This window comes from Manis pentadactyla, chromosome 10 (assembly GCF_030020395.1).
Source record: "Manis pentadactyla isolate mManPen7 chromosome 10, mManPen7.hap1, whole genome shotgun sequence".
NCBI lineage: Eukaryota > Metazoa > Chordata > Mammalia > Pholidota > Manidae > Manis > Manis pentadactyla.
In genome coordinates, this window is record NC_080028.1 from 101,441,980 (window position 1) to 101,456,729 (window position 14,750).

Sequence of the window (14,750 nt, forward strand, 5' to 3'; positions counted from 1 at the left end):
TTTCCAGAACAATCCGTTAAGGCTAAAGGCTGGCCTGGGAGGGGGAAGGGCAGCAGCACTGGAGGTCAAGGCGGGCCACTGAGCCAGGGCACGGAGGGGGCGGCGCTCGGAGGAGGGCTCGGCGGCACCGGGGGTTTGGGGCCGTGTCCTCAGGGCCGTCGCTTTTTGGAGACACTGTCGCTTCTCTCTTTCCATGTACAAAGCTTAACAATTAATAAAAAGGCACCTGGAGACAGCAGAGACTCATTCATTTCATGTGACATATTTTAAAAAAAGATAAAAAAATTTAAAAAATACTCTGGTTAACAATGCACACCTCTGACAACAAGCAATTCGGAAAACGCCCTCTTGCCTTCTCTGGGTTGGCGGGTTGGCCCTGTGCTGTGCCCGGGAGAGGAGCTGCTGGCTGAGGGCCGAGGCGGCCGCCAGCGCAGGACGAGAGGAAGGCAGACGCCCGAATCTCACCCCCGGAAAGGCAGAAGGCAGCCGCTCGGATGCCGCCGGCAGCGACACCGCCTCGTCTGCACCGCTGCCAGGCCCCTTAAAGCTGATGCTCGCCCGGAGCGCGGGGTGGGAGCCTGGGAGAGCGTGCGGCTGGGGAGAAGGCGCAGGCCCCGGGGGGCTCCCCACCTGCCGCCCTGCAGCCGTTCCGCCGGGCGTCAGGACGAGGCCCAGCACTGGGCGGCTCCGAGGTCTCCCGAGGTCCCGGCGCACCAGGGAAATACACCTTCTCGTAAAAAGAAAAGAAAACCAGAGACTGCTTCCTGCAGCGATGTTACAAAAAGCCATTAAAAAAACCTTCCTAATTGAAATCTAGGGTTCACAAGTAGGTAAGATAATCGCTTATCAGAATTTGCTTTAAACCAGGTTGAGCTCGGTTACCGGAGTTGATTGTCTTAATAAAGATAGGCTCCGAAGGGCCGTTACCCCGCGGAGGCGGTCACACGAAGGAGGAGAAGCCGGTGAGCGGAGTCCGGGTGCCGGGGCCGGCGGGCGCGAACACGGCGCTCTGCGTGGTGACCACCGTGTGCAGGTGCGGCCCCACCTCGGCTCCCGCCACCGCCTCGTACCTGTGCGGGGCCCGCCGCTTCCATGAATTGTAGTAGGTGGGGTCGCTCATGTAGTGGTTGACGAAGGAGTGCTGGGGAGGTCCATCCTCGGACTCGGAGCCTGTGCCCTGGGGGGGACAGTGAGCTGTGAGCAGGGGCAGCGGGTCAGCCACGGTGAGGCTGGGGAGGATGGCCATGGGGCTGTGGTCCTGGGAAGCACGCGGCAGCCGCAGGTGCCTGAGGGATGGCCACCAGGGAGGGTGGCCACAGGGGGAGAGAAGGTGGCCGTGGAGGGGCAGCCTCGGGGGTAGGCGTTGGGGAGAGGGAGGGCAGCAGGGGGCACCTGGGAGGAGCTGGCCTTCGGGGCAGCAGCCCTGGGGAAAAGGTAGCTACAGGGGAGGGTGGCCATGGCCAGCAGGGGTGAGCTGGCAGCAGGAAGAGGCCAAGAGGCAGTTCAGCATTACTAGACAGCTGGCTTCACTGCCCGCTGCCCTCCTCCCTTGCTCCCGCCCCTACCCCAAGCTGCCCATGCTCCACACAGGTGCTCCCACAGCTGACCTTGGCTGAGCTCAGCATCTCTGCTGTGTCTGCTGGGACAATGTGCTCTCAGCTGTTCCTGAGTCTCTGCCCCCACCCTCTGGGTGCTGGGCCTGTCCCTGGACAGGGCTACACTCCATCCCTGCCCCTGAGAGGTCAACGCAGAGGGTGGAAGGGCAGCAGGGCTGGGAATGCTCCAGGACCCCTGGCCTGCCTGAGGCTGGGACATGGGCTCCCCCAGACCCCAGCGGACAGGCAGGCGGGGCTGCCCTACAGATGCGAACACTGTGCTGTCCCACCCACGCCAGCCTCAGAGGGGGTTTCGAGAAAGGAGCCCTAAATAAGCCTCTCTCAGGCATGTATGGACTTGGCCCCAGGTGCCGAGCCACGTGTAATTGAAAAGCTGGTGGGGACAGAGCAGCGCCTTGATGTGTGACCATCAGTCCCTCTGATGGTTTTCTCCTCCTACCTTTCTTTTTATAAAATAAAATTAGTTTCCATTAGGAACATTTAGTCTGCACAGTTTCTAAGTTCACTTTCTAAAGCAAAACTCTACCTCATACATTTCAAGGTCTTTGGGGCTGATTTTTAGTCACTTGGAAGGACTGTGGACGGAGATGGTGGCGGCTGAGATGGGTGTTTCCTGAGAGGGTGGAGGGCTCTGGGATTCCCTGTCCCACACGTGCTGTGTGGACCTGGGACCTGCCTGGGGGTCCTGGGAACTTCATGGCCCTCGGAGCCCTGCCACCTGGTGGGGATGAACCCCCAGGCTGGCCCAGTCTCTGCTGTGGGGAGCTGCCAGCTGCCCAGATCCTGAAGACACAGGGCTTGCCCAGGCCCTCTGGGATCCCTCAGAGGCCACAGATACCTGAAGGACATGGACACCAATGGGTCTCTAGACTCAGCAGCCAGCCAGCCTTTCAAGTTCAAGGAGGCAATAGGAAACTGGCTGGGTAAAGCCTCTTCTGTTCCAAGGCACTGCAGGATGGAAGGCACCCAGCTGGACCCTGACCTGCTGGCATCCTGCTCGGTCCCTCACACTCTGGCCACCACCAGCAGGCCATGCCCCTCTGGGCTCCTGGGCCTGACTTATCAAGAGGTCAGCCACACCGGCCCCTTCTCCTCTCCCCAGGGGTGTCACGAGGCCTGGGTGGCATAAAGGAGTAAGCGGCCCTGACATGCTGTCTCAGGATCACCAGGGAAATTCGTGAAGAGCACAGATTCCAGGGCATGGCTCCAGCTCTTCGCAGCAGCCTGTCTGGGGTAGGGCCTGGGAGTGCATTTACTGGATGATCTGGGAGGACTCTGATCAGCAGCCAGGCTGGGGTCGGGGGAGGGGAGGAAGGGAAGTGGCCTTCAGTCCTTATGCGGAGCTCTACAGAGACTCACGAGACAGAAGGACCCTTGGTGCTAGAGCGATGTGCTGGGAGCCATTCTCCCTCATGTGACGGAGAGTGACGGGCCAGCTGTGCAGGAAGCTCTGATTGGTGAACTGCACTGTTCTCTGCCTCGGGAGCCTGCATTTTGTCTTGTAGGGCTATGGGAGCGGGTGGCTGCCAGGCTGTACAGAAATCCCTTGTGAACATCGGGTGGAGTAGGAGATTCCTGGAATTTTTTGGACACACTGAAGATCTGGCTCTAACTGGAATATTTACTTGACAGTAACACTAAGTTACAGATTTGAAACTATTCAGGGTGTTAAATGTAAATTGTTTGTATTATGGCAAAATAGACTGTCAGCAGCTGAATGCATTTGGTTCCTCTGCTTTTTACTGAGCCGGAGTGCATATAAATGCAGGTCTGACAAACCTCCCCTCCTGACACTTTCCAAGATGCAGAGGACCTACGGTGCCCCCCTAACTGGGCGGAGATGATGACGACAAGGTCCCGGTGGCTTCCACCCAGTGGAATGCTGGGCACCCAAGTAACCCCCTTGCCTGATCTTTGCAACTGCACAATGGCCTAGAAGGAGGAGGGGAATATTTTGTTGAAGAGAGCTTCCCAGAGAGACAGGCAAGCTGGCCAGCTCCCATGTCTGAGCCTGGCAAGCCCATGGGGGAGTGGATTCCTGTGCCAGGCCCTCCTTCACATCAGCTGAACAGGTTCACACCCTCCTTTCAAAATTCCAAAACCCACAATGTGGATAAAAAGCTGTTTTTATAACTTGCTGGGAGGCAAGGCCTGACCTGTGTTGAGCTAATTTGGTAGCTTGCCTGAGCTGAGCTGACATGAGGCCATTCAGGGTGAGCATGATCAGCTTTTGCTGCAGAAATACTAATGTGTCCGATGCTGGAGTTGTTACATACAATATACCCCAAACCTGAAAAACGCCACTCTCTTAAATGAGTCTGGCCTCAAGGGTTTCAGATTAGAGATGAGGCATCTGGATTTATGCCCAGATTTACTCTGCTTGTTTCTTAGAGGCCTTGAGGGGCTTAAGGACAAAGCTGTGTGTGTGAACTAAGCCAGGAAGGGACAAGAACAAAGGTCATGGGAGGGAAGCTGGGGGAATCTGCATCGACCCTGAGTTGGGCTTGTCACTTCCTCAGACACTGATTTTGGTTCTAGATTTCTCGTGGGGGAAATTCGCATGTGTTGGGGAAAGAGCACATACTGAAGCACCGAAGGCTTCCTCTTCTCATGAGGAACTCCTAGAGCACTCAGGATGCCAGCAGTGCCATTACAGGTGACACACACTGGGGTCGGGTCAGTGTTAGCTGACGCCTGAATATAAGATTCAAGACTTCCCCCTCATCAGACTGTGTCCTCGGCCACTGTGAATCCGCCCACCCTGTCCCAAACGCAGAGGGTATGCGCGAGGGAAAGCCCGGGAAGTAGCCATTTGAGTCACTCTCCCCTTTTGTGTCTGAAGGAATCAAGACCCACAGAAGCAAGTGGCCTTCTCAGGGTCATATGAGCCAAGACAGAGTGGGGCCAGGCCCTGTGCTGGTGTTGCAGCCAAAGGCAGCAGGAGTAAAGCCTTTTTCCAAAGGTTTTGGGGCCCCTTCTGCTAGTTTGATGAGAGGGTAGGGCAGTGCTGTATGTGGCCGGGTCTGTCTCACCGCCCCCAGGGGTGGAGAAACCCCATGCAGCCTCTCAGGCTGGCAGTCCATTTCTGTCAACCTGCCCCTTGCCTGGGGTGGCCCTCCAGGCACTTCTCTCCTCTTTGGATCCTTGCCCACCCCTCTTCCTGCAGCTGTCCGGTTCAGGGTGGCCAGGGGGGCGTGAGGGGTGGTCTAGAGGGTCTGCATTCTTACAGGAGCCAGCATTTCTAAGAGTATGTCCAGCCTGCTTAGGGAATGAAGGCAGCATAGGCCCCACACCCATATGTGTATGTTTCCATGATTAACAAAATGTGGTTTCACTGGAAGCTTCTTGGTACCGTGTACCATTACATATCTTCCCAAGTGAGGATATGAGAGTCCTGTAGTGTGGAGAGGGGGTGTGTGACAAATGTGGGAGGTAAGAGGAGGTCCTGGCAGGGACACAGCCAAGGTTGCCTGTCCTGCCCACAGTGATGTCCAGTGTTTGGGTCTGGGATTTGACCTTCCTGAGTGACCTTCAGAAGGGACCCTTCTCTGCCTCTCCCTGTCACTGGGCTGAATGGCTTGTCCTCCAAACACTGGCTACTGGGCAGGCACGTGTCTCAAGCTGAACCCCTCAGCATCTGCCCTGGGATCCTTCGCACAGCATCTGCAGGAGAAGAGCCCTCCCCATGGGTATAAAGCCGTGAGCCTTGAGGGGCGGGGGCCCGTACATGCAGCCGGAAGCCACTGTGCAGGAAGCAGGGCCCCTGAGAGGGGGGGCAGGAGAAATGCGAGCTCGCCCCTTTAAGCTGTGTCCTGGCTCCTGCTCACACTTGGCCACTGCCTCCATGGGAAGCCCTGAGTAAAAATGCCTTTCTTCCTCTTGCTGCCCGTGCTATTTATTGTTTATATGACATTATTTTTTAATGTGGATGTATTTTAGTGAGTTAGAATTGTTGAAAAAAAGGAAATAGTGCAGGTTCATTTTTAAAGAATTTCCTGTGTGATATGAAGTGGCAATGTGTGTTGGTTTCCCGGGAAACCATGGAAGGACAGCAGGTGATTGGAAGCGCTGCTGCTTTTAAAGGTACATAGATGCCTGGCAAGCAGCTACCAGAGATAACTCTCAACACTTTTGCTATTATATTTGCAAGATGAAAGACTCGAACATTATTAGTGAATTAATTAGGGGCAAGGGGCTGGTCTAAGTTGGCTGGAGCAGGAGCGATTTTTCAGACTGTTTCTTTGGGTTTTAAAAACAATTTTAAAAATGTGATGTGAAGAGTAGTCCTGATCTGTAAGTGGCCGTGTGATGAAACCTGACAGATCCCCTTATTCCTAACCGGAGAAACATAAAGAGCCGCAGGACATGTCATGGGCATTGACAGCCTAACTGCACTGCTGCAGCCAGGCAGTTCCTTGGGGCACCTATGAACTGATTCTCAGAATTTTCGCTTTTGCAATATTTCTGAAAATGGTTAAATAGTCCCCCATGGAGAAAAGGATGATCTCTATTTTCTTGGTGAAATATAGCTTCACAGAGGAGCTCTTCCAGCAGTGACCTTGCTGGGTTTCTGACTGCTTAACCCCCTGGGCTTTGGAGAAGAGGGTGGGCGGGGGACCCTACCCCACCCACAGTGTCACCCCCCACTGCCGCATGCACACTGGATCAAACCATTGACTGAACGTGGGGCAAAGAACGTCCTTTCCTCTTCATCCCTAAATCATGACTTCAACGTGTTTAAATCTAGAAGCTGCCTCCAGGCAGGAGGATTGACACCTTAACTCTAAGTGCAAAGTGGAGTCTCTCATTAGATAGTCCGACTTGAAACGTGTGCTACGGCTTCTGTCACTGCCAGCAGGTCTATTGTCCCTGGAACCCTTGCTTATTTCTCTAAGGGCTTTATATTTACTTCTGTAATGTGACTCTGTTGCTGTGAATCTGGGGTTAAGGCACCAGGCCAGAAGTCAATGCTACATTAGGAAATCAAATGCCAGAACATAGCCTGCATTTCTCATTCTCTCTGAATATCAGAACTGTTGAACATAAATGCAGCAGATAGTTCCTGAATGGCTGGTAAGGAGCTAGTGATGCTCTCCCCAGTGGAACAATGATTTAACTGGGGAAATAGTTTTTTAAACAGTCATTTAAAGTCTCTGGAAATGATGCTGAGGGCCTATAGCAAATGGAGAAAGATTTATTCCAGAAAATCTCCATCTCACTAAGGGCAGCAAGAGCCTGCAGCACCTGAGCCATGACCTGCTCTCCACCCACCTGTCACCTCAGTGTGACAGAAGCTCAGCTCCAGGCAGCTTTGGCCAAGAGGGCCAGTGCTCTCCCCTCACCCAGTCTTCACTGCTGGCTGGGTGGTCTATACCGGGGGTGGCAGGCCAAGAATATAGCCCCGGCCGCCCCTGACAGCTGCCTTGTAGGGAGGAAGCTGCACACGAGGAGGCACAAGCCCAGAAGCCCAGAGAGTACCTCCACCCACGGCCCATCTGTTCAGGGGTGCATCAGCATGGCAGGAAAGGGCCACTTCCCCCCGGCACTGGTGCTGTGACAGGGAGGCCCAGCACAGGGTGAGAGACTGTCCCTCAGGACAGAGCTCCCCAGCTGAGGGGAATGGCTTGATGTGGAACAGAGAATACCTAAGGGCATTGATGGAAACGATGGGGTGAGAAATTAAGAGGAAGCTGGTAGTTCTGTGATCGCAACAGGTGAAGCAATAAACCAGCCAAAAGTTTAAAGAGAGAACCAGGGAGAGACAGGGAGCGCCCTCCTGGGGTCAGAGAAAATGTCAGATTGACAAAATTCTGTCACTGCAAAAGGGCTGGACTTTTAATTGGACCAAACTATGGAGCAATTTACACCTTGGGGCATTGTCAAAAATAATAAAGCTAGCAAGTAGTGGGGATTAACATCTGAGTGTGGTGCCAATAGTGATGGGCCATCCAGAATCTCAGTGGGGAGGAGAGGAAAGAGACAAAGGGAGTCTGGCTAAGACAGCAGGCACCCCTGGGAGCCAGGGAGACTGTGTGGGCACCCAGGCTGCACCCGGGAGGAGCAGCATCAGAGGGTGCATGCCACACAGGAAATGGATGGCATGGACTAGGCCAGCCAAGTCACAAGACTATAAATAAGCAAGCGCAACAATCCTCAGGAGTGGAGAGATCTGTGTTCAGAGTTGTTACAATTTATTAAATAAAATGACCTGTTTTCAGAAAACAGGAAAGTGTGACTTACACACAGTGCAAAAAGCAGGCAGCTCCGAGGAGGCCCAAAACATTGGCAGCCAAAGGCTTTGAAAGCAGCAATTACAATATGTTCAGAGAACTGAAGGAAACCACATTTAAAGAATTAAAGGGAAGTATGGTGACAATATTGCATCAAGTACAGAATACCAATAAAGAAATGATTTAAAAAGAACCAAGTGAGGGGTTCTGGAGTTGAAAGATGTGACAAATGAAATGTGAAGTTCACTGGAGGAGTTGAACAGCAGATCTGAGCTGGCAGAGGAAAGAATCCATGTACTTGAGGACAGCTTGATAGAGAGTATGCTGCCTGAAGAACAAAGGTGAGAACTAATAAAAAGAACAGAGCACTTTATAAATATGGGACCAACACATGTGCCCTGACAAGTTCTAGAAGGAGGAGGGAAAGAAAGAGACAGGGAAATATTGGAAGTAATAATGACTTAAAACTTGAAAATTTGATAAAAAGCTTTAATCTACACACCCAAAAAGCTCAATAAACACCAGGTAAGATAAATGGAACAAGACCCACACTTAGACACATCACAGTCCAAATTTTAAAAGACAAAGACAAAGAGAAACTCTTGAACTCAGAAGGAGAAAAGCAGCTAATCGTTTACAAGGCAACTCAAATGATATTAGCAGTTGTCTACTAATCAGAAAAAATGGAGGATGGAAGACAACATATTCAAGGACAGGAGTAACATATTCAAAGATTTGGAAGAAAAACTGCCAACAAAGAATGTTATAGTCAGTGGAACTATTTTTAAAAATGAGGGTGAAATAAAGACATTTCTGAGATAAACAAAAACAGAGAAACTCTCTGTCAGCAGACCTGCCTTACAGGAAATACTAAGAGGAAGACTGTCAGGTTGAAAGCCAGTGACAACAGAAGGTAATTCAAATTCACAGGAAAAAAACAAAAAATATCAACAAAGCTATTACACAGGTAATTATAAAGATAGTATGATGGCATATTTCTTCTCCTTTTTTCTCTGATCTAAAAGGCAGTTGCATAAAACAATATGTATATAACTGCACTGCTGGGTTGACGGTATACAGAAATGTAACATATTTAACAACAACTGTAAAAGGAAGCAGCAGAGGAAGGAAATGACACCTAGGGGCAACCTGAATCCACAGGAAGAAATAAAGAGCACCAGAAATAGCAAGTAAAAAGGTTAAAACGATAAACTCTAAATGTAGTCTTGCTCTCTCTCTTTTATTCTTTCAACTTCTTTAAAAGACATGCAATGCTATAAGGTAATAACTATAAAAATGTGTTCTTGAGTTTTAATGTATATGGACATAATATGCATAATAATAACACAAAAAATGGGAGAAGGATATAGAGCTATATAAAAATGCAGTTTCTGTACATCCCTGAGATTTAGTATAAATCTGAAGTAAATGCTGAGACAAGAGCAATCACTAATAAAAATAACTGAAAAAAATACAGTAAAAGTAATAACAGGGGAATTAAAACAGTACATATACCAGAAAATATCCATTAGGAAAGAAGACAGTAAGGAAAAAGAGAAGAATAGAGATATGAGACATATAAAAGGCAAGTATCAAAATGGCAGATGTAAATTCTACCTTAGCAGTATTTACATTAAATGTGAATGGATTAAATCTAGGCAAAAGGTAGAGATCAGAAGAATGAGTAACAGCAGTAAGATCCAAATATATGCTGCCTACAGGGGACACACTTGAGATTCAAAGATACAAACAGGTTGAAAGTAAAAGCATGGCACTGATATACCATGTAAACAGTTGCCAAAAGAGTGACAGAGGCTATACTAATATCAGGCAAAATAAATTTAAAGGCAAAATGTTACCAAAGAGGGACATGCCATATTGATAAAAGGGTCAATCCATCTATAAGATATAACAGTTATAAACATATGTGTACCTAAAAACAGAGCCCCAAACACATGAGATTAAAACTGACAAGAACTGAAGAAAGAAATAGATAATTTAACAATAAACGCGGAAGACTTCAATACATTAACAGTTGGCAGAAAACAAAAAATATGTAAGGCTTAACACTAATAATCAGCTAGACCTAACAGACACATGCAGAACATTCCCCACAGAAACAGCAGACTAACATTCTTGTCAAGTGGATATGGAACATTCTTCCACCATAGAACATATGCTAGGCCATAAGACAAGACTCAGTAAACTTAAAAGAATTGAAAATATACAAGGCATGGTCTCTGACCACAATGTGATGAAATTAAAAATCAGTAACAGAAGAAAATTTGGTAAATTCACAAATAGTGTGAATCCCACACCCGTCTCTCCTGCTACTCCTGACTCCCCCCGACCTTCCCTCCCTTCCCCCATCACTTCCCTCCCTCCCTCCCTCCTTCTTCCACCAGTGTAACGTGTGTGTTTGCATTTACTATACATTTACTATTCACAAAAACACTCCTAAATAACCAACATGCTAAACAGGAGAACTGTGTGGTATGTGAATTGTATCTCAAGACAGTTTAAAAAATGTGGTTCAAAGTAAAATTTCCCCTTACAGCTGGTCCTTCCAAGTGATGAAAGGCCCCCAGGTCCCTCTGTTTGGATCCCATGAATATTTAGTGCTTGCAAATCTCCCAGTTTCATAAGGTTCAGAGTTGGCGCCCAGCAAGTTTATGAAGGAAAGAACTCTGGAAAAAGTATGGGCCTCACTCTTGTCCACCAGGAGCAGACAGAACCCAGGCAAGGAAGTTCTTAGTTTGGACTCCACAGGCCTCAGCTGGAGGTGATTATCAGAGGCTCTGGGGACCTGGACCCCCAGATACCAGGTGAACTTCTGCACATGGGAACAGAGAGCCTCTATGTCTTTCATCAGCTTCCTGGTAGAGCCCTTGACACAAAAAGCATTAGGAACCACAAGAGGCTGTGGGAATTACAGAAGGAGCCTTCCTCCTGGCTCAGGGCTGGCCAAGCAGGAGGAGGACAGGCCCCTTGGTCACTCAGCTACCTATCTCTGTGTACCCCACTCAGTCTTGCCCCACAGACCTAGTGGGAGAGATGGACCGGGGAGGGGACACTCGGCCTGCCTCTCAAGGCCACCCTACTGGTGTGTGTCTTAGAAGGACATTCAAAACCCTCCTTCAACCTTGGCTCCATCCATTATATGAGGATCATAGACTCCTTGCAGGATTTAGTGTGAATCCCACACCCGTCTCTCCTGCTACTCCTGACTCCCCCCTCCCTTCCCTCCCTTCCCCCATCACTTCCCTCCCTCCCTCCCTCCTTCTTCCACCAGTGTAACATGTGTGTTTGCATTTACTATACATGCATGAGGGCACGTACACATGCATGTATGTGCCTAACTCACTGCCTGAATGCATTTAATTATCTTCTATAAAAATCAGGTGAATTTGAATCTCTAAACACCCTATGAGTATGAGAGGACACAGACTGAAGGCTTCCTACCAATCTATTTTGAGAATGCTCTCATGGACTCCAGACCCCCAGTCTGGCTGCTCTAGGGATGGCCACAGATGCCCTGACATTAGGTGGGAGGGTACGGTGGCCTGTCAGGGGTGCTCAGCACAGTCTGGAGACATGGGGTGGGATGACCTCAGGCTTGGCTGAGGACGGAGGGGCCTGCCCTGCCTCATGAAGCCTGGCCCATACACAGTAGGCACTCGAGTAGTGGTCACCATATTCAACCACTAACAGCTCAGCCGCAGAGCTAATGAGCCATTGCCAGGAACTCGCCTGTGATGCCTGCTTGTCTGTCTCAAGAGCAGCATGCCCAGGAATTAAGGACAGATACAAAGCAGGTGCCATGCACATGTGTCTCCAACTCTTGACACAGTGTCTGCTGGGAGGCTGACTCACCAATTCCTGACATGCTGCTTTTGGTGAAGCAGCTAGAACAAGGTGCTGCTCCCTACCACAGAAAGGCTGCTCAGTCTCTGTGTTTCACCTGGCAGCTCCCAACTTTAGATAAATTTGCCTTCCAGACATCTGCAGGGCAGCCACTGCCCCCATGCCCAAGGGTACAGAACAGGCAGGGGGCCCAGCATCCTGGTGAACAAAACGGGGAGCTCAGTGGTGCTGGTGTCATGCCAACACCCACCTGCTGTCCCGTCCCCCTTGGAGTTCATATACAAACTACCATTTAAAAGAAGCCATTTTATTGAGCCTCAGAGATTAATAAGGCCTGAATTCAGGTCAAAATGAAGGTGAGACTTATCTTAGATTGAATATTGATTTAGAGTATGAATGCCAAGAGGTGGGCCAGGCCTACATGTGAAGCAAGTGGCTTGGTGATATCCCCCGCTTCAAGGCTTGGTGTAGCTGAAATAAAAAGTTCAGGACTGATGGGAAACCACCTCTGTAACTGCTGCTTCAGCCTGTTTTGCTGTGCATGTCCTGAGACAGTGCTCTTGTGGGGACTGAGCCCCACGGAGCCTCCCTGGCTGCCCCCTGGAACGTCCTTCCTGAGGCTTTGCCCACAGACATGCCCAGCTCCACAAATGGGCACCCCGACCCAGAGGAGGCCTGATGTGCGCAGGTCCTCAGGCACGCCTTCTTAGTGTCTCAGACCTGCCGGGCCTGATTCTCCCCTGAGCATAGCGAAGCAAGAGTGGGATGGGCTGGTGGGAGAGAAGAGAATGCCAGGGCTGGTGTCCCCATTCCCATCTGCCGTGAACGCTCAGGCCCTCTGCTCTAGACCCAGCTGGGGTCTAGAGTCCACAAAAGTCATCTCTAGACAAAACGAGGTTAATTTCTGAAAGCAAAATGGAAAGAGAATGGGCGCCCTGATCAGAAGGCCCAGGGTATTGGGCAGGGTATTGACCTGAGAGCTGGCCCAGGACCAGGGGCCCCAGGACCACATGAGATGAAGCATGTCCCTTCTGCAACTGTAAATCAGAGCCACTTGGCACTGGCTTTGCCTGCTGGGTGCGGCTGCTGTGGGACTCAGAGGAAATAATACATGTGCCCACGAGAAAGCAGAGGCTAGTCATGGGAAGGGAATGGGAATGGTGGCCACGGCACTGACCTCGGACTCCGAAGCGTCCACCGACTTCTCCTTGAGGTCTGCGCCATCGGCTAGCACGGCTCCGTCGTATTTGCTGCAGAGGTCCTCATCAGAGTAGCGCAGTCCGCCAGGGCTCGGCCGGGGTGGGGACCTAGGACAGCAGGGGCCATGAGTCACCTTGGTTCAGGGCAGCTCTGGGCAAAAGATCCCTCGCCCGGAGGCCTCCTGACCTGCCCGCTAGCTGTTATCATGTCTGAATGAGAGCGATCTATGGCCTGGGACTCCCCTCTGGCTATGGGTGCAAAAAGTTGCCAGTCTGCAGCAGCTCAATGTGGCCCCAGGGGAAGTCGGCTTTGCTGGCCCGGGTGCCCAGCCAGCTGACGGAGGGCCAGCCTGGGATCTAGGCGGCCCCCTAGATCACTTCCTCATGCACCCGAGATGTGCCTTTGTCTCAGCTCCAGAATGCATGTTGAATACCTAGAGGCTAGAGCCCCCGCCATCCCGCCCTCCTGGAGTCAACGCTGCCCTGTGGGATTCAGGGGGCCCAGTGGGCATGGGGGCCTACCTTCATCCAGGCCCCTGGCCCCTGCAGGCTCAGGTCTTCAGGCAGACACTGCACACCTGAGCTGTGGATGCTGTGTCCCTACCTGGTTCCGTTCTTCTTTGAGAAGGTGTTCTTGACATTGAGGTGGCGGCTGTTGAGCTCCAAGGCAGCAAATCCTCCGTTGTCCAGGGTCACGGATTCCTCCATATTGGAGATGCTTTTCCCTAAAGCCGGCAGGGCAAATGAGCATGGATGTTTCAGTGAAGCACCCGCTGCAGCTCCACTGAGCCAGTGCAAGTCTGCCCACAGGGGCCACTGAGCACCTGCCGAACTTGAGGCCCAGGCCTCACTCAGCGTGCAGGGCAGAGTGGAGAGGGGGAGACGATTTATATATTAATTATTGAACTCAAGCAGAATGACAATATGAGCATTTCAGGGTTTGTTTTGCAAGAGGCCAAAATACCAGTATCCTTATCATTGTTTTTAGCAAAACGTACTTGGAATGCGCAAACTTCTTTAAAATTTGGGAAAATTAAATATTTAATAGTTTTTAAAAGAAAAAACTCACATCACATAACAAAACAGTAAATAGAAATGAAATGTGAGGAGGTGGTGGCTAAGGGGGGAAGGGCTTCTTTCCGAGGTGATGGAAATGTCCCAAAGTTGATGGTGGTTGGTAGTCACATAGATCTGTCAATGCACTAAAAACCACTTAAAAAAGTAAATTTATAAGTATATATTAAAACATATTCTAACAGATACTGACAGATCAACTGAGAAATAGTAATGCTGTAAAAAACCAAAGGGCCTGAAGGGTTTGGGGTGGCTTCCCATATCCCTCGGCATGAAAGGCCAAGTCCCCAGTTGTCTTTGGCCTGGACAGTCTGCTCCTGTCTCCCGGAAACCCCTGCCCCCGATATCCTCCTAGCATACTCTCCCCCTTCCTCAGATTGCAGCGCAAATGTCAAGGGACCAGAGAGGAGTTTCCAGACCAAAGAGCAGCTTCCCCCTTCCCCACCTCTGCCACGCCCAGGCTTCCGTCCAGGTTTTCCCCTCCCTTATTCTCCCCCACGGTGCCCACACCACGTGCTGTACTGGTCCTATATTGTCATGTATCTGCTTATTTCTTATTGTCTGCCTCCACCTTCCCCTACTAGACCACAGCTCCCGAGGCACAGACTTTACTGTTGTAGCTTCCAGGACCACGCCTGTGCATGTGCCAGGGGCTTGATCCCTGCTTGTCAAATCCCTTGTCTTCCTGAACCCCACAGATCTCTCTGCTGGGAACCTAGCCTCCTCCACAGGCCTTCACGTTCTCCTCGTGAGCAGCAGAAGACAGC

At 50.7% G+C, this 14,750-nt stretch overlaps 1 protein-coding gene across 3 annotated transcripts in view; it reads right to left on the minus strand.

Moving 5' to 3' along the window:
- Nucleotides 1-246: 246 nt before the first annotated feature.
- SDK1 (sidekick cell adhesion molecule 1) overlaps nucleotides 247-14,750 on the minus strand; it is a 1,051,799-nt gene continuing 1,037,295 nt past the window's right edge. For all 3 annotated transcript variants that reach the window (XM_057487434.1, XM_036932860.2, XM_036932859.2), the window contains 3 exons: nucleotides 13,514-13,634; nucleotides 12,888-13,017; nucleotides 247-1,177 (listed from right to left, as the gene is read on the minus strand). In XM_057487434.1, the coding sequence (XP_057343417.1) occupies nucleotides 941-1,177; nucleotides 12,888-13,017; nucleotides 13,514-13,634 (488 nt within the window). In that variant the 3' untranslated portion in view covers nucleotides 247-940. The remainder of the gene's footprint in view (nucleotides 1,178-12,887; nucleotides 13,018-13,513; nucleotides 13,635-14,750) is intronic.